Here is a 24,004-nt window from a genome sequence, read left to right as displayed (position 1 = left end):
ACAGACACGGAGAGAAAACAGGGAAGGGGAACAAGGAAGGGCTGGCACAGCAGGGGGTCCCATCCCCAGGACGACGGCCGGGGCCTTGGGTGCATGTGGGGGTCCCAGCCTGGAGGGACAAAGCGGGTACAACGTGCCCAAAAGCAGGACTGTGATTGTCACTTGATGCTGCTCCGCTGTCCTCTCCCATAGCTGGGGGACTGAAACCTCATTTGTCCTTCCTGGACAACTGGCACCGTTGGGATGGAGCGCGACAGGGACCCTGAATTGCCCCTTCTGCCAGCGCCATGGCTGCCTGCTCACCCTGACCCCGGCACTGCCACTGCAGCCACAACACCATGATGACGCCACCACAGTGCTGCCATCACTGTGATGCCATCATGATGATGCCACCACGGTGCTGCCATCACAGTGATGCCACCATGGCGCTGCCATCACCGTGATGCCACCATGATGATGCCACCACGGCGCTGCCATCACTGTGATGCCATCATGAGGATGCCACCACGGTGCTGCCATGAGGTGCTGCCATCGCATCCAGCTATGTTTGCAAAGCCAACCCGAGCAGCAGGGCACAGCTCCCCTGTCACCCCGCGGTGTCACCGCGATGCTCCTGGCCCTCTCGGCATTCCCACAACTTTCTGTTAAACCTCCAACCTGACCCCCCCACCTCTCGCATTGACTTCCAGGGGTGCTCCCAGCTCCCGCCCCCGCTCTCGCAGCCGCCCCCAGCCCCGTTCCTTGCTCGTCCCTCACACTGCCAGACAAACCACGGCCACAACCACCACAGAGCCAAAATATTGCCCCTCTCCGCCCAAGACTGCGGGGAAAACACAACCAGACCCCCTTCGCCGTCCCCCTCCAACATCTTTGGAACCGTCTCCCCGGGCGCAGGGACGCGGGCGCTGGACCCGCCGGGTGCTGCCAGGGGGCAGGGAGGCCCCATCCGAGGGGGTCCCACTGCTATTGCACTTTTCTTTTGCTCAAGCGTCCCCAGTTCGGCGCAGGGAGGGACAAGGGGAGTCACGGGTTGGGGCGGGCGGGCAGGGGGTATGTACATGGGCAGGGGGTGGAGAATGGCCCAGCTTGCTCGATCCTGTTTGTTTTCCAGTGTGAAACAAGGTCCGTGACTTGTTTAAAGTGGTTAATTAATTGGTATTTTCTGTCTCTTTTTTTTCCTTTTTTTTTGTTTTTTTTGTAAAAAGGGGGTGAGTGGAGGGTGGAGGGGGAGAGATGGGACGGGGTGGGGACAGAAAACTGGGAGAGACCCCCACCCTGTTACCCTGGGCTGTAAACGAATCCTCGGAGACGAGTCTCTGAGCTGCTCATTTCTCGGGCATCTTGCTGGCTCCCCCCTTCCGCTGGCTCGGGGGCTTGGGGACAAGCTCGTCCCCGTCGGCGCTGCCTCGGGAGCTTTCCCAGTGCTCGAGCGTTTTCTTGTGATTAGTCTTTGCGGCCACGCTCTCTCTGCCCTTCAGGGACACTTCTGGAGGCCTCTCCTTGGGTTTCCTCCCTCTTTTCTTCCCGCTTGTGCTTTTGTTTTTCTCCTCTTTGCTGGAAGAAAGCTGTTCCCTGCTTTTCTTTTTCCGGCTGGCCTCTGCGGAGGTTCGGAACCAGTTCTGTGTCCGTGGGGTGACATCGGGGTTAGTGACCATCCTGGGGCCGGGCACTGACACCAACACACACAACCCATGCCCCAGCCTGGACTGCCCCACGCCCGTCAGCATCACCTTCCCAAGGACAAACTGGTCAAACTGAGAAGCTGCCAGTGCCAGTGTTGGGGACCCAAAGAGGGACAGGGAGGTCGCTCCCAGGGTGTCACAGCATTGCTGATGCTGCTGGGAGCTCTGTGCTCTGCTCTCGGCAGACAGATGTACCATAGAATCATAGAATCGTTTTAGTTGAAAACAACCTTTAAGATCATGGACTCCAACCGCTCCCCCACCCCTGGCACTACCCATGTCCCTGAGAACCTCATCTCTGCGTCTGTTCAGCCCCTCCAGGGCTGGTGACTCCAGCACTGCCCTGGGCAGCCTGTTCCAATGCTCAACAGCCCTTTGAGGAAGAAATTGTTCCCAAGGTCCAACCTCAACCTCCCCTGGTGCAACTTGAGGCTGTTTCCTCTGCTCCTGGTGCTTGTTCCTGGGGAGCAGAGCCCGACCCCCCTGGCTCCAAGCTCCTTTCAGGCAGTTCAGAGATCAGAAGGTCTCCCCTCAGCTCCTGTTCCCCAGCTGAACCGCCCAGGTCCCTCAGCCGCTCCTCACAGCCCCAGGACGGGCACACTGGAGCAGGAACCAGCCTGGACCAGCCCAGCCGTGTCCTTACCTCTGAGTGAGCCTTGATGATGTGGTACTTGACGCCGCTTTCGGAGCTGAACTCCTTCTGGCACAGGAGGCAGCGGTACTTGCCCACCGAGTGGTCCCCCTGCAAGATAAGAGCATCCTCCTGCAGCCTCCAGCAGAGCCAAAACTGCTCCCTCCACCCTGCTTCCCCCCTGTGAAGGGAGGTTGATGCTTGAAGCATCCAAAAATGAATGCTCATTTCTAAACCACCAGACGTCTGCCAGCCCTTGGTCCCAGGCCGGGAGCTCACAACCACATCTTCCACTCTGAATTCTGACCTGTGCCGCTGCAGCATCAAAGGGTCCCACGAGCTGGGAGGGCAGCAAGTGACAGGCTTTGCTGCCTGCGCGTCCCCAACACTGGCTGTTTCGTTACCACTGACACCGTGTGTGTCCCTGAGGGTGCGGGAGGCTGATGGGGCCGATTGCCCATTTCCTCACTGTCAGCAGATCTGTGACCTCCTGGGACTGAACTGCCAGCTAATTTATGTCCAACAGATTCACCTAATTTTCCTTTTATGCTGTCAAAGAGACGCAGCGACTGCTGGATTTCTGTCACCAGGGCCCTTGTGGGGATGACTGATGTCCCGGCTCTGCCGCAGTTCACGGCCCACGGGAGATAACGTGCTCTCTACTGATGAAGGGTTTATGGATGGGCCCCTCCAGGCGATAGATCTGCTCCCTGGGAATTTCTCCATAGCTGGCTCCGTGCTGTAAGTCATTAGACAGGTCGCTCGCTGTGGGGACAGGCAGGATGTGGCTTCAGAAATCCCCATGCACAAACCATCTTGGTGCATCAATCCCCGCTGAGGATGGGGGGCTGCCTGGGAGCATCCTCTGCTCTCAGTAAAGCTTGGTGTATTGATGTATTTCCATCAGTTCTGCAGGATTTTACAGCAGATATCACAGGCCAGCTCTGGAGGGGCTGTGTGATTTATGGCCTGTTTGGTGACACATATCCATTGCGAAATTAAACCCTCTCTACGAGTGAGAGTCCTGCTCATGGCAGCGTGGGGGGTATGTGAAGCAGCAAATTCCCCCATTACTGACCCCAATACTACACTGGACTCGCTGGACCTGAGGGTGCAGCTCTACAGTTAAAGAAAACACTTGTGCAAACCCCCAGCTGTTTTCTGTGCACAACACCAGCCAGAAAACAGCTCCATTTTCTCTGGGAGACGGTGCTGCAGGCTAGCGAAGGAACTGCCCTTGTCTCCTGTGTCTGCACTTTTATCCTGCATAAACCCAGCTTCTTCTGCCGGATCTCTGCAGCACATTTTCTAAATGATCTCATTAGCGGCTGATGTTCCAGCTCATGTTGGAGGAGCGCGAGAGTTTGTGTTTTTAATAACCACGGGGTATGTATTGGAGCTGCCTCCTGGAAGCTCCATTCAATGGAAGCTGCAGCTGGAAATGTTTCAGGGTATAAAGCTTTCCCAGCTCTTACTCGGTTCCAACTGAGGGACCTACGCTGAGCTCCCGATCCCTCCCCTGTGGCAGCCGAGGGCCACCGGGGCTCGCTCAGCCGGCAGCGCTGCTCTGCTGAGAGGGCGCGGGTCTCTGCACGGACCGGCCGCCTCTTCCAGCCCCAGCTCCGGCCCCAGGAGCTCCGCACCAGCATCCCTCGGGCTGAGGAAGCTGCTGCGCTGCCCAGATCGATGGAGGAAGGTTCTGCATCCCCATCTGCCTGGGGGAACGTTCAGCCTCCAACGTCCATCTCCTGGCTTGAAGCAGCTGTGTGCGAGGCGCTGGCCACACTCAGTAGCCAAGGGCTTGTAAACATGCAGAGGCCAAGCTGGGTAGGGGCTGCTGGAGGACGGGGATGCCAAGATGGGAGGATGCGGAGCAGGAAGACTCGATCCTGCTGTCCCTCTGTCCCCGTCCCTGAGGCACATGGTGTGTGAGAGGTCTGGGCCCTTGGCGTGCATGACCTTTCCTCCAAGGCTGAGGTGGTCGCTAAATCCGCAACGTCACATTTGCCCAGCTCGACCCCTCTGCCTTCGGCTGCCCACGGCTGTGGGTTTGGTCCTGCCCAAGAGAACGGTGCTGGAGGAGAGCGGCCAGACCGTGACGGTGTGACAACGGGCTGAGCGGTGACAACTTGATGGCTCTGCCATTCCTCCCGGTGTCATGATCCTTTAACCCATGCTATTGTCCCTTGGCCTGTCGCTTCCCAACAATCCAGGGAGGAGAGAAAACCAAAACCCAACCCCACCTTGGAGCTGAAGGCTGTAAAAGGAGGGACCTACCTTGTTGCAGTTGGCCAGGTGAGCTTTCAACCCCGAGACGCTGGAGTAAATGGCTTCACAGCACTGTGGGAAGAAACAAAGCAGGGTTTGCCACGATCCCCCCTCCTCTTCATCCATGCTGGGGCCAGGAGCCCGTTGTGTCAGCAAGGCCACCGGTCCCGGCAAAGCAGCATGAGGTTAATGCTCTGCGAGCCGCCGACGGCTCCGGTCACACGTTTCCTATTAGCGCTAATGGGAGTCATGTGGCCACCTCCCTCTGCAACGGGCTGAAAAACGTCTCCCCTCAATGTCTCGGTGGAAAATGTACATTTGTGAGGAGTCGGGAGGTCCCGCTGGGTTACAGGAGTTCTTGGAGCCACAGCAGATGCTTCACAGAGAAGAGAAATCACCCGGGCAGCGGCATGGCCAGTTTCTGAGCAATGTCTTTTCAAAGTGCCTGTATATGACATTAATTAGCCAGCCCGTCTGCCCTGGCCTCGGGCTAACAGCCCGCTCAAGACTCCCATCAGCAAGGCTTTGTCTCAGACCATAAATCAAGGGCCCAGCGCGAGGGTGGAGTTCACCTCCCGCCAGCTCGGGCCAAGGCTGTTTTACAGCGAGATGAAGCGCACACACCACATCCCCGAGGTCTCTGCCTGTCCCAGGGCTTTAAAAAGAACGGCTTAAAACCAGACCCAGCTTTACACTGGGAAAAGCATATTCTCTGCACAAAAAGGTTCTGGAGCACAGGGCGCGCAGCCTTTGCTGCGTCTGGATCTCAGGAGGTTCCCAAAAGCAGCTCCTGAGCCCGAAGTGGGCAATGCTGAACTGTCAGCCCGAGGGCACCTGGGGAGAAGGGGGCCCAGTCCCCAAGCCTGGTGGCTTGAGCACAGCAGGAGGGTCCCAAAGGTGGGACACGCTTTAACCAGGCATGGCAGCAACCCCAGGGAGAGGAGGTGAAACGAGGGTCTGAACAGCACTGCCGGCTTTGTCCTGGGCACAAGAACCTGGTTTGGGGGGATTTCTGCCCCAAAAACTCCCCTCTCCTCCTGCAGACTGAGACCAGTAGTCCCGAAGAAAAACAGAGACAGTGCTTACGTTGTTGGGACAGTTGATGTGGCCCTTCTCCTTCACTTCGTTCTTCCAGTTTTCCAGCAGCCTCGGATTGAGCTTTGGAAGCCCTGGTCGGGTGTAATTGAGCTGCAAACAATAGAAGACGATTAGCAGAGCAGCACACACCAGTTGGGGCCTTGGTGGGTCTCGTCCCATACACCCCGGAGAAGTGAATCGGAGCTGAAAACTAGTTGGGAGGCTTCTCCTGGAGATGCCACCTCCCCCGGGCATGGCACAGTGAGGACGTGGCTGTTCCTGCTGCTGTGCCACTGGGAGGTAACAGCAGGATGCACTGGCAATCAGGAGAGGGGACTGTGCCCCATGGCACGGCAAGGCCTGGACCCGGTGTTTTCAGTGCATCACGTCACCGTGGCCCTTCTGCCACGTTTCATAACCAGGAGAACATACGACCCGGGACGTTGGGCAGAGGGAATGGATGCCAAGAGGCTCCGTGGCTGCCGTCCACCGCGAGCGGGCACAACCCGCTGAACAATGAAATGCTCTTGTGTCTCTGCCTCTCCTCCTGGCAGGGCTGCTCCTTCCAAGTGCTTTTAATTACCACTTTATTAGCAACTTTGAGGTTTAGCATAGCGGCTCAGCCTGCCCAACTCCATTTCTGCATGTTCAGCACAAGCAAAAGTGGCTGCAGCATCTCTGTCCCCCCCGGCCCTACCTGTCCCTGCCTGTCACCCCCCACAGGGGATGCGCGGCTGCTCTGCCCACGACCACCTCAGCACAACTACCAGCCCGATCCAGTGAGCTCTGCTGGGACCCGTGGATGTTCTTTGGGTCCCAAGCCCCAGACCTGCCCTGAGCACAGGGCACAGTACAGGCACGGGTACCCCAACACGTGCTGCTTTTCGTGGGCACCCCTGAGCATCGATGCATCTGCGCTGGCCAGGGAGAATGCAGAGAGGTGTAAAACGAAGTCCTGATTTCGAAACATGCCCCCAGAACCCGGAGCTGGTGGTTCCGACACGGCGGGGAAGCGGCTGGCTCGGTTTCTTTTCCAGCTGTGACTTTTCCTGAACATGCTGACAAAGCCATGGATTTGTCTTTGTCCGGCTCCCACAAACCCCCCCTGCAAAGGGGAGCTCCCACTGAGGGCTCAGACAGCAACGGTTCATTTCCACCCAAATTTAAGAGATCCACCAGCCCCCGTGGCCCCCATGGCCGGAGGAGACGGGAGCCCGGGCTCCGCGCGAGGGGCAAAGGGCCTTGCAAAACAGCACTGCCAGCACTGGTACAGACGGATGTGAAAAATCCCCTGAGCCCCAGCGTGCAGCTATTTGTTGTGCTCGGCGGCCGGCGGAGATGCCAGCGGAGCCCTTTGAAGCTCTGGGATGGTGCATCCAGCCCGGGGAAGGCAGTGCCACCTCCGGGGCAGAACACAGGAGTTCCTTTTTCTCATTGATACTGAGAGCCAGGGATGCCAAACGGCCTCCTTAATTAAAAACCAATCAACCTCATGCATGAGCGAACGTTAATGGTAACTGCATGCAGCCCAAGCAACAACATCTCGCTCAGCGTGTCCCTAGGGAGGAGACGGGGGGGGATGTTCAGAGATGGGGACTCTGCTGCTCCGGCTTCCCACTCCAGAGAAACATCCCTCCATCCCTGCACAATAACACACAAACCCCATGTCTGCCCAGCGTGCTGTGGTTCTGGGAATGTCAAAGTCATCTTTATGTCTCTATTAAGAGACAGCCCCAGGCATGGAATATTTTATTTTATTTTTTTCCATTTATTTTCCTCAAACAGCCTGTAAGTGAAAATCTTTATGGCCAGATCATTAAACGACTACAACTGGGTTTTGGCCGCAGCCCATCTCTTCTGAACAGTCGAAGGATGCTGGGATGGGAAGGCTTGTTTTCTTTGACTGGCAGTTTTATTTAATTAACTTTCATATTTCAATCCTCTCTGCTCCCTAGACAGCTCTCCCCTTCCCCAAAATATATCACGGTAAATCGGAACCATGCGTGCTGCCTTGGCCCCGGCCAACGAGCTGCCCTGGAAGCCCCATCGAGGTCCCCAGCGCTGCTCCGCCATCGCCCCATCGGAACCGCGGCTGATGCCGGCCGGGAGGTGAAGCCAAAACACAGCCAGGGGCTGCGGGGACAGGGCCCTGCCCGGCAACACGAGGAGGGACAGAGCAAGTCCCGCCGGGTGTGCAGCGAAGCTGCGATCCTGATCGGCCCATTGGTGACACGAGTCCGCGGGGCTCAGCGCGGCTCCTGCACGGATTGCAGGGCCATTGTTTCGGGGGGACAAACCAAGCCAGGCTCTTCTGCTTTGGAATTTATCCTGGCTCCAGGATGGGGTTTTCTTTTCTCCTTTATGCCCAGCCTAGGGCAGCCCTCAGCTTTGGACCCCCAGGCTCCGATGCGATGTTCAGCCTCAGGGGGGCTGTAACACTCCAACCCCGAGCTGTGGGGAGTGAGGGGTGGGCTCCCACACCCCACAAAAGTGCTCTGCCCCCCTCACTGCGCAGCATAGCGACCAACTGGGATGCAGGAGCCCTCCAGCAGCACCTTGGAACAAGCTCCATCACCTCAAGCTCTACAGGAAAAGCACTGCACCATGAAACTGTGGGATTTCCATGATGTTTTCTCTCCTCTCACCTCTCACACACCTCTCCCTCTGCTCAAGGAGGCTGTTTTCCTCAGTCTAGCCTCCAAAAGGGCTAAGGGCATCATCCCCTTAACCCTAGAGCCCACTGCCAAGCTGGAAACTTACGGGCTTCTCGCTCCTGCTCACAGGCTGGCGATGGCCAGAGGAATGTCAGAGCATCAGCATCATCTTCAGAGAGCTTCTGGAAAGGGGATTTTTCCCAGAAAAGCAGCAGGGGTGTGCCCTATCCCATCTGACATCCCCAGCAAGCGGCCGTTGTGAAACACCCCATCTGTTTCAGCTTATCCAGAGGCAAATAAAGATCGGAGCGAGAAAATAAGACTCCAGTGTATATTTAGAAATGCTGGATTTGGTTAAGCGCAGAATGAAGGCCTAGGATCGCGCAGCAATCGTTTATTCTAATGCCATTGCTTTGGTGCGAAGGAATCCATCCTCTTGGGGAAAAGCAAAGGCGTCCCACCGCGGGCCACCAACGAGATCTGACTCCAACGTCCCTCTCTGGCTGGGACCGGCTGCCACGTGGCCCTGAGGGTAGGATAGGGCTGTGCGGGGCCGTGCAGCCCCGTGTCCTATGGGCTTGCTGAGGAGCTGCTTGTGGGGAAGTGATGGAGAGGAGGGGTGGATTTCTTCATCAACTCCCTTGAAGTCCATGTTGAGTGGTGGGGCTGTGGTGGGCAACTGGAGAGCTTGGAAACAAGTGGGTCCTGTGCTGCAGCAGGTCTGGGTGCCCCCAGCTGTCACTGGTCACAGACGGGAGCTGGGAAGCGTCTGTCCCTGCTGGACACCGGGAATCCCCAGGTCTTGCAGAGCCGCTGCGGAGCAGCCGCGATCTGTTGCCAACACCTCACCTCTCTGCCGCTCTTCTGGGAATCACCGGTCTCACCGTCCCGGTCATGGTTCTCTGGAGTTCATCCTTCTGCTGCTCCAGGTTGTCAGGTCCCTCAGAGGGACGGCCACCACACATGGGGACATGGAGACACTGTGTGCTCCTCCGAGCCTCCCGCACTGCCTGGGGCTGGAACTGGACCTGTCCTGGAATGCAGCTGCAGCCGGGTCTGAGGAAAGGGCTTTTTTGGGGCTGTAATGGGTTCAAACTGGGTACTTGCAGTCTGGAGGTTTTTCCACACCCTGAACTGAAGCAACTTGTCAACACTGACCAGCCCTGAGTGACGCAAGGCGAGTAGAGTCAGCAGCTCCCAGCAGCCTCCCCGGGAAGAACCTGCCTCCCACCAGCACCGCTCATCAAGAAAAAAACATCATAGACTGAGCAGACTATATTTGAGAGTGTTGTCAAGGGAACGTGACAGTCACCGCAAGACGCACCCGCAGCTACAGCTCCATTCGCCCACTGCACTGACCTCCTCCTCCCCCCAAAAAAATCCCCCTGTGACACACGGCCCGCACAGCCGGGGACAGCAGCCCGAGGTCCCCGTCCTTCAGACCGAGAGCCTTGTTTTGCCACGTGGGAGCCGGTCCAACTCCCCCCTGCTCATCTCCAATGCAAACATGTTCCTGCCAAGCTCGCAGCAATTCTCTCGGTTTCTTAGCACCACTATAGGGCTCAATTAAACTTAAACAATTAGACTGTGAACAGAAGAAATGTCTCCAACACCACTACAAGCAGTATTTCATGGATCAGCTATGCCAGTGGCTGAGACCTTTACGCTGCTTTTGTACATTAGGTTGGATGTGGGTCCCTTGTTCACACCTGGGAGCCCTGGCTGCTCCCTCAAATCAAACAGAAAACACCCAAAGTCACGAGTAAGGGGAGCGATTCAAAGAGAACAGAGGAATGCAAGAGCTGAGGCGGGAGCGGGGAGAAGAGAGCACCACACCTCTCCTCCCACGGTATTTGAAATGAAACAGCTACTTTGGGCTTGACGTTTTTTACATTATAAACGCACTGCAGCTGAAGTCATCTGGAAACCACCACTACCACACACTGGGGAAATAAAAATTTTGTAATCAAAAAAAAAAAGGAGAAATAAAAGCTTCTCACCCGCTTTGTTTCAGGCACCAGGTCGTCCTTCATCCTCCGCTTGGTCCAGTCCTTGGCCAGTTCGTCCTCCGCTATCTCCTGAAGGTGGAAAACGGCCACTTGGGCCGACGTCCGACGGATGCGGCCACTCGGGGTCCTTTCAAAATCTTCTACAGGGCCAGGCTCCGGCTTCACCTCTGGCTCCTCCGGAGGCTGCAAGAAAGACAGAGTTAGAAAGGCGTGATGAGGAGGGAGACTTGAGCTCTCCATCCAAGGACAGGGATGCTGGGGTTTGAGTTCTGTGTTTGCACATCTGCTTTGTGTCCCCAAGTAGGGGAACAAGGGAGCACCCCCGGGTTCCCCAGCCCTGCAGAGAGCGGTTCATTACACAGAGTGCATTCTTCTGTGCTCCCCCACGTATAAACGCCTCTGCTTTTTAGAGTTATGGAGTGATTAGCGTCAGATGCACTGTCAGTATGGCTCAACGGAACAGAAAAGGATGCTCCCCAGGGATGGATCCTGCCACCCCAGCACTGGCGAGCAGCCTGAGCAATGTTGTTTTTCTGTGCAGAGCACGGATGCGGGGTGGGCTGGAGCACAGACCCACAGGCACTAGCAAGGAGAACACTGCCGACCGCACAAATGCAGCTCCGCACTTTCCAGAGGGGGCTGCAGGCTGCAGCCCATCCCACCCCCAGCACCACATCGTATAACACAAGTGTGATGAGAGGGAGCAAATAACACCGGTCCGATGTCTGCACCTGCCTTGCTCGGCTCTGTCCTGCCCACCGGCTCTGTAGCTCTGCAGTCACTGCCGGGGGGGGGCGGCCCTGCTCCTGGGGCTGCAGGGGTGGCCGGGGGGCTCACCGGGGCCGCATGTTCTGACCGCACGTGGTAGTCGTGGCCGGCCTTGGATTTGTACTTCTTGCCGCAGTGTGGACAGCTGAAGACGGGCTTGTCAGCCTCGGGGAGCTGCTTCCCGCAGCGCTTCTGGTGGTATTGGTAGCCCATCAGGCTGGAGAAGTTGGCCACGCAGCCCTGCGGAGATGGAGGGAAGGGGAGGGTGGAGGAGGACTGCGGTTTGGTGTGCCCCCGTTGAAATGGGTGGGTGACATTGCTCCGGGGAGCAGCACATCCTGAGGAGCCCCCTCCGCTAACCTGTCCCCTCTGAGCGATGGGGACTGTCGGGTGATCGCTCCCCCGAAGAACTGTGCACAAGTGTGACAGGGCCATGGAGGGATGGGGGGAGCAGCCCCTGTCCCCAGCACTACCCACTCTGACACACGGACAGAGCCCCCCACACAGACACACGGTGGGCAGTGGGAGGGGAGGGTGGTGGGGAGGCACTGCTTGCATGGAGAGCAAAGCATCCATGGGGACAAACCTCTGCCACACGCCGCTGTTACCTGTTCATGACTTGTCTGCCACCGGCTCATGGCTGTTTTTTGGTGCCGTTTAGTTTAGTTTCGCACTGTGCTCAGGACAGCGCTGGCCGTGCCCAGTCCTGTGTCCACCCTCCTGTAGGATGGCCCATCACTGGGCACATGGGACCACGGGGATGGGGATGGGGACGGGGACTGAGATGGCTGAGCTAGGGCGGAAAGGTCGAGAATATGCCATGGGATGCCTGGAGAGCACGTGTCCCCCTCTGCATTGGGACTTGCTCCTTCTACCTTCCCATAGAGTGAGGAATAGGAATTGTTCTCGTACCTCATTGGGGCATTTCAGTTTTCCCATCTGCTTTAGCACTTTCCTCAGCCTTTCCCGCTCCTCCTGTTCACCAAGTCCAGTGGTTTCCACAGGAACAGGCTTGAAACAAGGAAGTAACAGAAGCGACCAGAGTCAACCATTTACTCATGTCCTCTATGGCAGCAGTGGCTGGTGAAGCTCTGCCCTTTGCTGGGGGGAACCTCTCTTTAGGAGAGCTGGATTTCCCACCGCTTTCCCACATGCCAATGCCTTCGCCATTATGTGTCAGATCTGCTCGTGCCTTTCCTGTGTTTGCATCCAAAGGCCCAGCCGGTAAAGCCAGGAGCAGCTCCTGGATGGAGGATTCACCAGCCAGACTGAAGAGTAGGAGATTAATGAACAGGTATAGAACAAGTCACAACTGGTAAGCATGGGACATGTAGAAATGCAGTTATGCCCTGCCCTGGTATCTTGGACATGTGTGGGACTGGATTTTTAAGAATAGCATCTAAATTGGTGCCTGCCAGATTTTACTCATGATAAATTTTGTGGCTACTCCTCACATGTATGGTGGAGAGATAGAGACAAGATTTTGAGATTCATGCAAGGCAGAACCCACCAGTCCCGGATTTGTGAGCACAGTTTTGGAGGCAGAGCTTTGCCACTCAAAATCCACCTCACTAAATCTTCCTTTGTTGTAGCACTTGAAATCTTGTTTTATTTTTCCAGTCCTCTGTTCCCCATGATCAACGTGAGCCTGTCCAGCTGCCTGGGAAGGAAGAGCTTTGCAGGGCAGGGAAGGGGGAAGGCTACGCCTGACTGAGCAGTATGTGAAATGCTGCAAAGACAGTGTTGTGAATCCCTCCTTTACAAAGAAAACGATTGCTTCATCTTCTGCATTGAGAAAGCAGGCGTGGGACAAGAGCAGCCCAGCTCTCTTACCTTGCTGACGTGTTCAGCCATGGTGTGGTAATTCAGCCCAGCTTTGGACTTGAACTGCTTTTTGCAGTGCTGACACTTCAAGGCGTCCTGCAGCTGAGGGAATTAGAGGGAAATCACCACGGAGGCCACAGTTCACCATTCATTTTCCCAGGGGCTGCTGCTGCTCCAGGACCCAGCGGTGGGACCCAGCAGGCACTGCAGCGTCCCTGTCCCCATCCCAACCCCGGCCTGCAGCTCTGAGCTTTCTCTCTGTTGTCCTGGATATTGTTATCAAACCCACATGCCTCTACTTTTGGATAATATTCCGATTTGGGTATAGATTTAAAGCCCCACTGGCTGGAAACATCTGGACCTCGTGTCTTAGTCTTCCTGTTAAACGGTTAGAAAGGAGAAGCAGCTTTGATCTACCAATCTGTTAGCGTACTGTGCTCTGCAGCCCTATTAACTACGGCAGATGCTGGTGTACAAAACGCTTTCTGAGTGCCTGGGCTGTTTGACATTAAGACACTGCTGGACACAATCACAGCAGAATACTTCCCGCCTCATGTTGCTCTGTTGTTTGACCCAACTTGGCCTCCTGAGCAACTGGGGAGATGCATTAAATGCACACAAGGGAACTGGCAACGTGAGTAAACAGACCATGACTTTTGCTAGGGCAGGTACGAGAACTTATTGACTGAGGTGAACTCTCTGGGCACCAAGAGACAGGGTGTCTCCACAGGGAGCTGGTGCCTGGATGGCCGTGGCCATTCCTGCTCCACCTTCACCACTTCCCCCCTTCTGTCAAATCTGGACTAGAAGCTGAAGAGGAAATGAAGATGGAGCTGCAAATCCCTCCTCATCCTGGAGCTCTGGAGAAATGAGGAATAAATTTACTGCAGCCAGCTGGGAGTGACTCACTGGTACCTGTGCTCACATCAGTTGATCTTGTTCCAGACCCAAGTGCTTGATCCTAACACGGTGGATGCTTAAGGCTCCTTGACTCATCAGATGCCAATTTGGGGTTTCCTCCTCTGGTTAACACTGAAGAACATGTCATGTCCATACTCCAAAAAGCCCTAACCTGGGAGGCTGGGAAGATACACCAACCCTCATCTCCTTGTGCCTCAGGCACATTGCATCCATCCCCATCCCTTATTTCCTTTCCCCAACTGAATGAAACACAGTAGACTGCCCAGGGACAAGCAAGGAGCAGAGAAACCAATTTCCCTTGTTTCACAAGAGTTTCACGAGCCTGCATACTCTTTTCTCATTGTCCAGCTAAGAAGTACTTCAGTCATTAAAGCAGAGACCAAGCTGAGAGGGTGTCTGCGCCCCAGGGTCACTTCTGGTGGGGAAACTCTGTGCCTGTAGCAGCACAGTCTTGCTAAACACACTAGAAGTTCATCTGGGAGATGAACTGCTGAGAGCTAGACCTGTGGTCACACCCCCAGAGCTGGGGACTGTCCCCTCTGGTCACAGGCTGCTCTGGCAAGGATGCTGCAAAGCAAGGACTGTGCCTCATGCGAAAAGGTTGACAAGACACCAACTCCTAGGGCTGGAGTCCTGATTCCTCTGCTGAACATCCACCGGTCTGTTTCTAGTGAGAAAGACAGGCCTGGAGAATCCCACTCAGCAGGTTGTGCAGCCCACATGGAGCCAGCCTGGCCTGGGAGATGCTCCAGAACACAGGAGATGAGCAGCAATGGCCGAGATCCTTTGAGCCAGGAGGATGGCAGGGGAGGCAGGATTCTGCCCGGCATTGATGTAGAATGGGGTTTGAAAGGGAGAGTAGCTTCCCACCACTGTATAAATAGTGAGGCAAAAGCTAAGGAGGCATTTACAGAAAATGAATGTGGAATTAAAGCCAAGCCACATATTTTCAAAGCAGGAGGGATTGATGCCGTGTTGGCTTTCTGTGGCGACGGCTCCACACCGTGCCAGGTGACGGATGGCAACGTAATCCCATGCTCTGATGGATGGCAGTGTGGCAGAGAGATAATTTTTCACTGCACATTACTGAACTCCTGCATCCTGCCAGCCTGCCCAAGCACATCCAAGCTCGGTGTCTCTCCGAGACGTGCTCTCATTAACCACAATTTATCTGGCCTGATGCAAAGGACAGCACACAGTGAAACCCCACAGCCAGGACTCCGGAGGAGCCCAGATTAGAGATGACCCCAACAATCTCTTCAGCTTTAAAACTATTTGTTTAGCTACTAGAAATGCTCAAGACTGCTGGAGACACTGGGGGAAGTGGCCCAGACCACAAAGGGATTCATAATTGTGGGGTATTAGGCACCAAAATCCAACGTACATGACTGAATAAGACAAGCCCATACCTTCTGGCAGACGTCCATATGCTTTTTGAGCCCCACAACAGTTTTCCTGCTGATAACGCTGCAGGTTGGGCAGGAGACTTCTCCCTTCTCACTGATCTCCCGCTGCCACTGGTCCTCAGGGTTTGCTGGCAAGGGAGAGGAGAGAGGCGTTATACCTTGGTGTAGAGACCACAGCCTGCGCGGGCTGCTCGGCAGAGAATGGCCCTGTCGTACTCCTTGATTTGCTACGTTGAAAAGCACTGAAGTGGGGAAAAGTCCTGATGTTAAAAAAAGAAACAAACGATGCAGCACTTGCAGCTCTGCCTGCCCCACCGCTCCTGCTGCTGCTTGAGCAAACCAGGTCACTGGGCCACTTCATGTAGAGTTATCCGACCTGCTGGCATTTCATGGGGAAAAGGTTCATCTTTCCAACCCTGCTGGATCCTGCACACTCGGAGTTAAAACATGATGATGCCCTCAGCCACCTCATCTTGCCCTGCGTGCAATAACTTCCCCCTGCCAAACAAAACAATTAGCGGGAGTGAAACAAAGGTGAGCGTCTCGGCTCCATCCAGACGTATGCCTGGAAAGCTTTCCTGGCACTCCTCTTCCCAACAGACACAGAGGCAGTAAGGGGCGTGCTGGCTCCCAGGCATCTGTTTATTTGAATGGCTGTGACCGCTTTAAAAAAACACCCAAAATAAGAGATACGTGGGGTCAAAACCTGCTCTCAGGTCCAGAGCTCACACCATGTTCTCAGCAGAACAGCACTGGTCTTCCAGCAAGGGAAGCCCAGTCTGAATAAAACCCACCAACTCTGTTTATTTGGATGCTTTTGCCTGGCTGTGAGATCAGAGAGTCATTTATTTGAATTTGCAGTCAGTGCAGGGCATTGCAGCTGTGTTTATCTCGCACATCCTGCATTCCTCCTGCTGTCACAGCTCCCAGCACCCTGCACTGGGGCGTAGGCTGCACCTCGGCAGCTTGGGGAGGACATAATCATGCCCAGAGTTACGCACCGGTGCCATTCATGGAGACGATGTTAGAAAAATGCCATCATCCCAGTCGCTGACCCGAATTGTGGTCACAGTGAAGCCAAGCGGAATCAGGATTTAGCTATCGACTGCCAACACTCACAGCGGCCTGTCCTGGCAGGGAAGCGAGGGTAGAGAAATGCTTTTGGGATGTCATTTGTGGCTGCACCAATGTTATAGGAGCAGTGGCCATTCCCACATCTGGGCTACAACCTTGGAAGGGCAGGAGCTGTGTGCTCGGATTTTATGCTGTTTCTGCTTGCAAATCTGCTAGAAAACTCACCCTGGGCTCAGGGGGGTGTGTGGACCACAAGCTATGGGTGAAGGTGGGGACATGATGTGAAGGTGGGGACCACGGGGTGAAGGTGGGGACTGTGCTAGCTTGGAGTAGAGCCCAAGATTGAGCTGGTGAGCAGCTGAGCTGTACCCAGAGCCGCTACCTGCACTCTACCTGCACTCTGCCTGTACCAGCCTCACCTGCTGGCAGATGCACAACCGTTTCTTTCTTCACACCAGCTCCCAGAGGTTTCTTTTTCAGCTCCTCCGTGTTGGTGTTTGCCTCCAGCTTCTTAGCTCGATGGGCTTTTGCCTTGTCCTCTGCTTTGACGAGACCTGGAGGGACAGGAGACTTTTATTCAATACTTTAATACCATCAGACCAACTTGCATTTATCAGATAAAAAAATCTCTAGCTGTAACCCAGGGACACTGAGTTGGCTGTAGGTCTTGCCAAGGTTTTATGTGTAGGACCAGGTCCATAATTATGACAAGCAATAACATAGCAGCTTGTGGTGTTTTACACACAAAATCTCTTCCCCCAGCCCAGACAGTTTATGAACTACAGAAACACCACGACAAAGCAGGGCTGGATGCTTCCAGTAAGGCAGATTATGTGGAAGACAAGCTGGGGGGGAGGCAAAAGGACATTCTGCATGAAACTGAAAAGGGGGACTGGAACAGCAAATTCAGGATATAAAAGTGATGTTCTGGAGGAATCCCCAGCAGACATTTCAGTCTATGACAGTGCCTCTGTGGGGAAGGGAAACAACCTCCAGCTTCCCAGGAGCCAGGGGACAAGCAACCGCAGAGAACACATCCAGCCCGCTCTTCAGTAAGTGTTTAATTTCTTCAAAGCCATTAATGCCTCTCCCCTGAGTCCTTCTTGTACCGGAAGGTGCTGCCTCCTGCAGTGCCTGGAAACCTGCTTTTTATTTCCCTGACTTAACACATTTCATAGCCAGTCTGAATCCAGCTCTCGTGCCAGGGATGCCCCAGGTCTCCTCCCTCCTTTCCGAGTGTATTTATGGAACGCAACCACAGGCCCGCTTGCTCTTGCTTTGTCAGCCTGAAGCAGCCAACTCCTGAGCTTCCTCTCAGTAAAACATCCCAGTAACACATCTCTTCCCCCTGGAACTCATTTTGCTAAATGTGGGCGACCAGTCTGAGGGATGGGTGCGTCACCTGGCCTTTCTACGCAGCAGAAATCCTTCTCAACGCAATTGGAAATACTGTGACATCCCCACACGGTGGGATGATGACGAGACGTTTCTCATGTCTCGCTTGTGTCAGCACCTCGTTACTCTTGTGGTATGGGCTGGACATTCCTGAGTCCTTTCTTTTCTTCCCTCATTTCCCAGCAACAGGCTTCTGAGCAGAGCAGACAGGGTTGTACCGGTGCCAGCTCTCCTGCTGCCTTTCATTCCCTTTAAAACCCTCCTATGCTCAAAGGCACCAGCTCCTCCTGTGTGACATCCTCAGGCTCTGAGGCATCTATCTCCACCACAGGGAGAGCTTTTGGGGAAGGGGCTTCCCTAAAACATCCCAGGGAGAAGCTACAACCCTACAGCTGATCAGCGTCAGCCCCGTATTACCTTTCAGTCCAAATGTCCCCGATATGGACGGCTGCTCCCCTGTAAACTTCTTAGGAGTTTTCTGTTTCCTTCCTGACTCAAAAGAGAGAAACAGAGAGAGAGATTTGGTCAAATAACTGTACTGTCGAGGGGCTTCAGTAATCCCAGGGCAAGGGAGATCATCCCAAGGAGGCCTTTACCACTGTGAAATACAGGAGCTGTTGCATGAAGCAGCCACCCCACCGAACAGTAACAGGACGCTGCTTCCCACTCAAGAAAAAACAGGAGAAATAATGGTATCCAGGGTTAATTCAATGGGTAGAAGTTGTGGCTCTGTCTAGCCCCAAAAGTCACGAGGTTTCCCCAGCCCAGGTGGCTGGTGCTGGCTCCCTGTGGAGCTGCAAGCAGTGCAAAGCCACGCCGTGATGGGGACAATCATGGCCCTGCCTGCCGGCCCCGTGGGGGTGACACACAGAGTGAGCCTCCCAACCCTGCCCCAAAACTGCACAAAAAGGGGTTTGTCAGGGTTTAACCCTGGTTAAAACCACCCTGGTTTAAACTGCCACACTCAGTGAGGACAGATGCAGCTTGCTACGCTGCCAGGAATTCCATCCATTTTCAACCCTATCGTTCCTAAAGAAATAAGTGTTTAACCGGGAGTTTTTAACTCTCAGTGGAACTCACTGCTGCAAGCACATGGTGGACAAATTATCAGGATGTTGAAACAAGGCTTGGATATATTCCAAGAGACACTCGCACAGGTGTTGGCTGGAGCAAGCCCCTTCCCTTCCCATGGGACACCCCTCTCCATGCTCCCGAACCAGCGTAGTCCTGGGCTCTAATCTTACTGTGCTTCATCCTCTCAGGGTCTTCCTCCTGCAGCGAGGCCTGGCTGCCCCCCTGCTGCGCCATGTCCTTGCCGCTCGAGGACTTGGCTGTGGGGGTGGCGGCTGCCATCGCCTCAGCCGCTGCGATCTGGAACTCTTTGCTCTCCCGGCTCTCTGTCAGGCACTCGCCGTTCTCGGCATGGTCCCGGGCCACGGTTTTTTCCGTCTTTGCCTGTTTGGGATGGATGGTGGGGCAAGCTGAACTCTCAGCAGCTCTAGGGCAAAGCACAGAGGGCTTGTTTAATGAGGGGTTGTTAGACAAACGTCCTGACACCTCTTCCCCCTCACCAGCCCAGGTCCTGGGAATGGGGGCAGGCATGTTCCCCTTCTCCCAGCCATCCCTACACAGCCACCCCATGGCCCAGCCACAGCCTGGTACCTTTTCTTGCCGCTGCTCTTCCCAATGGCCTTCGGCACTTTGTTTTCTGCTTTGCTGGTTGGCACTGGCCGGTCCAAGTGATTCCAGAGCCGATGCTTTTCTAGCTGGGTTTTGGAGGTGAAGGCGGCTTCACAGTACGAACACGAATAGGTCAGCTTCTCTGAGATTGCACCCTGAGCGGAGCAGGGAGAGACAAGTGGGCATGGGTGTTAGACCACAAAAGGGACAGGCTTCTTCATAAACACAAATCGTGTCTAATACCCTTCTGCCCTCCAAACAGCTACCAATGGTCCATGATCTTCCCAGGCCAGAGCTCACACTGAGCTGGAGGAACCCCAGTCCCTCTCATAAGCACTTCATAAAATGTCCCTGGCCCACCTATGCCCTCTCCATTCTAATTTCACATTTTTCCTGGTGCTTAAGACTCTAGAGGAGGTTGACCCTGGTCTCCTTACCCCTTGGCAGCGCTGATAGTGGTACTTCAAGCCATAAATGCTGGGGAACTCCAGCCAGCAACCTGAATTGGGACATTTCACCCTGGAGTGGGCTTTGAATTCGTCCTTCCACTGGTTCATCAGGGGCAGCTGGGAACAGAAGAGACAGGAGACAAAGCTGAGCAAAGAGCATCGCATGCCCAGGTGTGCGCCAATGCATCCCGAAGGGACCAGGGGGACCACGTGGGACCTCCGATCATTCCTGTCCACCCCATCCCACCACACAGCTGCAAAGTGGACCCCCGGGCTGTGTTTCAGTGCAGCAGTGCTCGCTCCAGCAAGAGCTGCTGGAACAGACGCTTCAGGCTCTACAGGCTAATGATTCCTCCTGAGAATTTACCTTGCCATGCCTCCCAGAGCACACGTATGCTCCTGGCCAGGGTGGGGAATAAATCAGGCCAGAAGTCACCCGAGTGATTTAACCACCCCACATTTCATCTAGTCAGTAAATCGCCCCCGTCCACGTTCTCATGACAAACTGCTCTGTGTGTCGTCCACGCTACTGTGTTGGAATTAAACTGCACAACTCTGCGGGAAATAAATCACCCCCTCGCTGGGGCTGCCGGATCATTAGCCAAACCTGATGTGGCTGCGAGAGAATCCAGCTCATCTGGGAATAGCCCTGAGAAGGGGAGGCTGGAAGGTGAGTATGGTTCCCCACCAGGCTTTTGGCTGCTGACACGGAGGGGATTCAGGGCCAATATCTCGCTGAATCCAAGACAAGGTTGCTCTGATGATTAAACCACCGGGAAGGCAGGTTTAACCCTGGAGCAGGGCTGGCTGGAGCGCACGGTGTAGCAATATGCAGAGGGCACATCAGAGGGAGCAAGGCAGGGACAGCACCAGGATCAGAGCGCGTGGGGTCTTACAGGAATGTCTTTCAGCGCCTGGTTCTCAGCCTTGGGTCTTCCTTTCTTCCTGCCTTCAGTTTTGTCACTGGTTGCATTTCCTGCAAACAGACACAGCGCATGTCACCTGCTGTCCAGCCAGCCATGCCGGAGGAGCTGCCATGCCACCAACGCTGCTGCCCAGCCGGCTCCCTAGCTCTGCATGAGGAGAAGAATCCCCTTCGGAAGGCAAAGCCAACTCCCTGCAATTCAACCCACAGATGCCCGCACCAGAGACAGCTGCTTCTCCTGAGGTTTGCCAGCCCCTCTCCTTTCATTTACACCAAGCAGTTGCAGCACAGCTGGGCTTGCTTTGGAAAACCATCCTTCTGTTCGGGTTGGAAGAAATCCTTCAACAACTACGCTACTTAGCAAAAGAAATCTGTGTCTAGGTCAGGACGCTGGGCCCTGGGCAGGCTGTCAAGCACAGAAAGCCCTCAGCCCCTTTGCACAGTGAGCTCTTTACAAACAGGGATGGGTTGCTGATGGACACAAGGCTTCTCTGGACCAAGACCAGACTTGGGAAGGATGCTCCCTGTGCCAACCAGGCTGCTGCACTGAAGGGAAGCCAGCAAAGCCACTGCACGAGCAGTCCCTGTCTCCCCAGTCCACACCAAACCTAATTCACCCCAACGATGTTTCTACCTCCAGCACTTTCCCAGGGAGAGCAACAAAATATCTTCATCACAGAGTGCCCTTCACTCCATCACTTTCAGTCCACCTAAACGAAAAGGAAGGGCTGAAAAAAAGGGCTTTTCTACTTTTACAGGTGCCAATAAGATGTGGCGCAGGGAAAAGCACTCTCCCGAACTCAGGTACGTCCACACTGTGGACAGCTGGAGTTCATTCCCCTCAGCAATAACTTTCCCCCTCTGTTAGCAATTATGGCTTCAGCTGCCTCAAGGGAAGAGCAACATTTGGGAAGCACTTGGGGCATAGGGGTTTCCCTGCCAAGCCGCCAATTCTGGGTGCCTGCTCTGAGGCGCATCTCTGGGGCACTCTGCAGCACCCAGGGCTCTCAATGAAAGGCTGTCGGGGCTCACAAGGGCGACCTGCTCGGCATAAGCAGACAGGAGAAAAATCTCCTTGTGCCTGGAGGTTCCCGGATAGAGAAATCAGCTATCCATCAGTGTGACAGCCCTTAGCAAGTGAGTCCCCTGGGGCTTGTACACTCACAAGGCTCCATCCCGGGGGCAGCGACATGGGAAGCAGCAGATGGTCTGAACTCATTTAAACCTTTCCAGCCTTTGATGTACCACTTAGCTACCAACACAATAAATAGGCGGTGAGACACCCATCTCATTAAGCCAGACGCACGCCCCTCGGAAGGGAGAGATCGTTTCCATCCGTCCCCTCCCGCTCCCAGGCACCGGCTCTCTGTAGCTTCAAGGTTCTGGGGCTTTTTGGGCTCAAAACACGGAGCCAAGGCTCACCGAGACCAGATGCACTCGCACCCCCGTGTTTTGGCAGCCGTCCCCCAATCCCTGAGCTTGTCCTTTCCACCCCATCCACCTCCACGGAAAGAAAAGCCCCGTTCCTTACCTAGCTTGGGCAGCTCTGTGGGTGGGTTTATCCTCGTCTCCGTCCTGCTTTCTTTGCTGGCAGCGGGCTTGTTGGAGCCGGCAGTTTTCCTTCCACCTTTACAGGTATAGGGATCCGCCATCTCTGAAAGAAGCAGGGGAGGCGTTAAAATTCTCTCCTCGGAGCCAGGAGAAACACATGCTGAAAGCAAGGAGAGCTCTGGGGATAGGGTAAAATCGGAAAACTATCATGCAGCTTCCCACAAAGAGAATAATGGGACGTGTTCCTGAGTATTTGTTCTACAGTCAAGCAACGCCATAGACATGGGTGAAAAGCTGCTTTCGTTATAGGCTGGTTTCCCCTCCATATATAACGGCAAAGATTTTATTAAAAATTATGGCTTGACTTTGCCCAGAGAAGTAGCGAATAAATGGCTTTTCCTCTTCGTTTATTTCTCAGCTTTAGGACACCAAAAGGAAAAAAAAAGTGAGTTTTAATGAACAGATGTAGTGATAAATTTCCAATTTTCCTTATTAATGGGAAACTGTTATAAACTGAGAATTGTTAATGTTATCTGAATTTTCCGTATTAATAATTCAATTTGGCTTCTCTATAAATAATGAACATCAGGAATTATCACCGAAGGGCCAGTCTCGCTCCCCACAGAAGCGGCAGCAGGACACCCCTCATTCGGTGGTGCCAGGACACATTGGGCTATTCCCAGCCTGGGTTCAAGGACCTTCTTCCCATCTGGACAGCAAAGACACATCCCAAGACAGGAGCTGCGTCAGGAGATGCCGGGGAAAGGAGTTCTGAAACCTCCCAACAAGAGCATCAACCCCCTGGGGGGAATCCCCTGGGCCACCATGGCCTCGAGACCTTGGTCATGACATGATGCTGCTCAACCAGACACCGGCAGCGTGACCAAGGGATGCGCCAACCGGTGCCTTCTTCACCTTTGCTCAATACTTCTCTCTCACACACAGGTGTTTTTTAAAACACAGATTTGACTTGTTGCTCCCAGTTCCTTCCACGGGATCACATTTGGCACTGTTTAACTCAACAGTGGATGCCCTGAGCATCCAGACTCATCCCACCTGTCCCCATGCCCAGAGGGACAGTGGAGGCCGCGGGAGCATCTCCCATGTGCCCGTATCACTGGCTGTGCCACCAGCATGTGGCTCATGAGGGTCCAACAGCCCTTTCCAAGGTGTCCCCAGGGACTTTCCACATAGGAAGGGGCACTGTGCAGCCCAGGTGCTCCAAGAAGACCTGTCAAGAGCTTCCAGCACACATTCGGCTGGCGATGCATCTGTGGTTGTTTGCACCCACACAAAGGTTAATCGGATCAAGTCTGTCCCCTCAAAGGGATCCTTTCTGGCCAGCTTAGCAGGTTTTGAACATCCTTTGTTTTTCCACACCAAATACTTCTTCGAATTTTTTTTCCCCTTCTTATTTTTTTGGCTAAATGAAAACTAAAAATCTCATAAACCACTTAGCGAGAGCCAAACTCTGCTCCCTGGCCACTGACATAACCCCAGGGACCCCAGAGCCAAAGAGCAGAAATCAGCCCATTGCATTTTTTTTTGTAGTGTCCAAACTTTTCACTTGTTTTTGAGCAACACAGGCTGAAAACAGGCAAAAGCCTGCACCCTTCCACACTTTTGTTATTTTTTTGGCGAGAACCCTTTTGCAACTAGCAATGGGAGAAGATATCGGCAGGTCCTGCTG

At 54.5% G+C, this 24,004-nt stretch overlaps 1 protein-coding gene across 3 annotated transcripts; it reads right to left on the bottom strand.

Annotated features, from left to right (window-relative positions):
* Window positions 1–819: 819 nt before the first annotated feature.
* On the bottom strand, window positions 820–22,415 carry ZNF512B (zinc finger protein 512B; the record flags this gene model as incomplete). Of its 3 annotated transcripts, XM_080354623.1 has the most annotated exons (16): window positions 820–1,619; window positions 2,326–2,424; window positions 4,591–4,653; window positions 5,668–5,769; window positions 10,313–10,504; window positions 11,036–11,329; window positions 12,002–12,100; window positions 12,923–13,015; window positions 15,244–15,368; window positions 16,734–16,868; window positions 18,127–18,198; window positions 18,954–19,207; window positions 19,372–19,544; window positions 19,827–19,955; window positions 20,735–20,814; window positions 22,295–22,415. In XM_080354623.1, the coding sequence occupies 16 exons, from the start codon at window positions 22,413–22,415 to the stop codon at window positions 1,326–1,328; spliced, it is 2,325 nt and encodes a 774-aa protein (XP_080210749.1). In that variant the 3' UTR covers window positions 820–1,325. The 3 variants fall into 3 exon arrangements, with proteins under 3 accessions (XP_080210749.1, XP_080210751.1, XP_080210750.1); XM_080354625.1 differs by lacking the exon at window positions 12,002–12,100; XM_080354624.1 differs by lacking the exon at window positions 12,923–13,015.
* Between the last annotated feature and the right edge of the window lie 1,589 nt (window positions 22,416–24,004).

The sequence above is a fragment of the Nesoenas mayeri genome, assembly GCF_963082525.1.
Source record: "Nesoenas mayeri genome assembly, chromosome: 16".
Taxonomy (NCBI): domain Eukaryota; kingdom Metazoa; phylum Chordata; class Aves; order Columbiformes; family Columbidae; genus Nesoenas; species Nesoenas mayeri.
The sequence above is the reverse complement of the archived record's forward strand: the minus strand, read 5'-3'. Positions and strand labels throughout refer to the sequence as shown.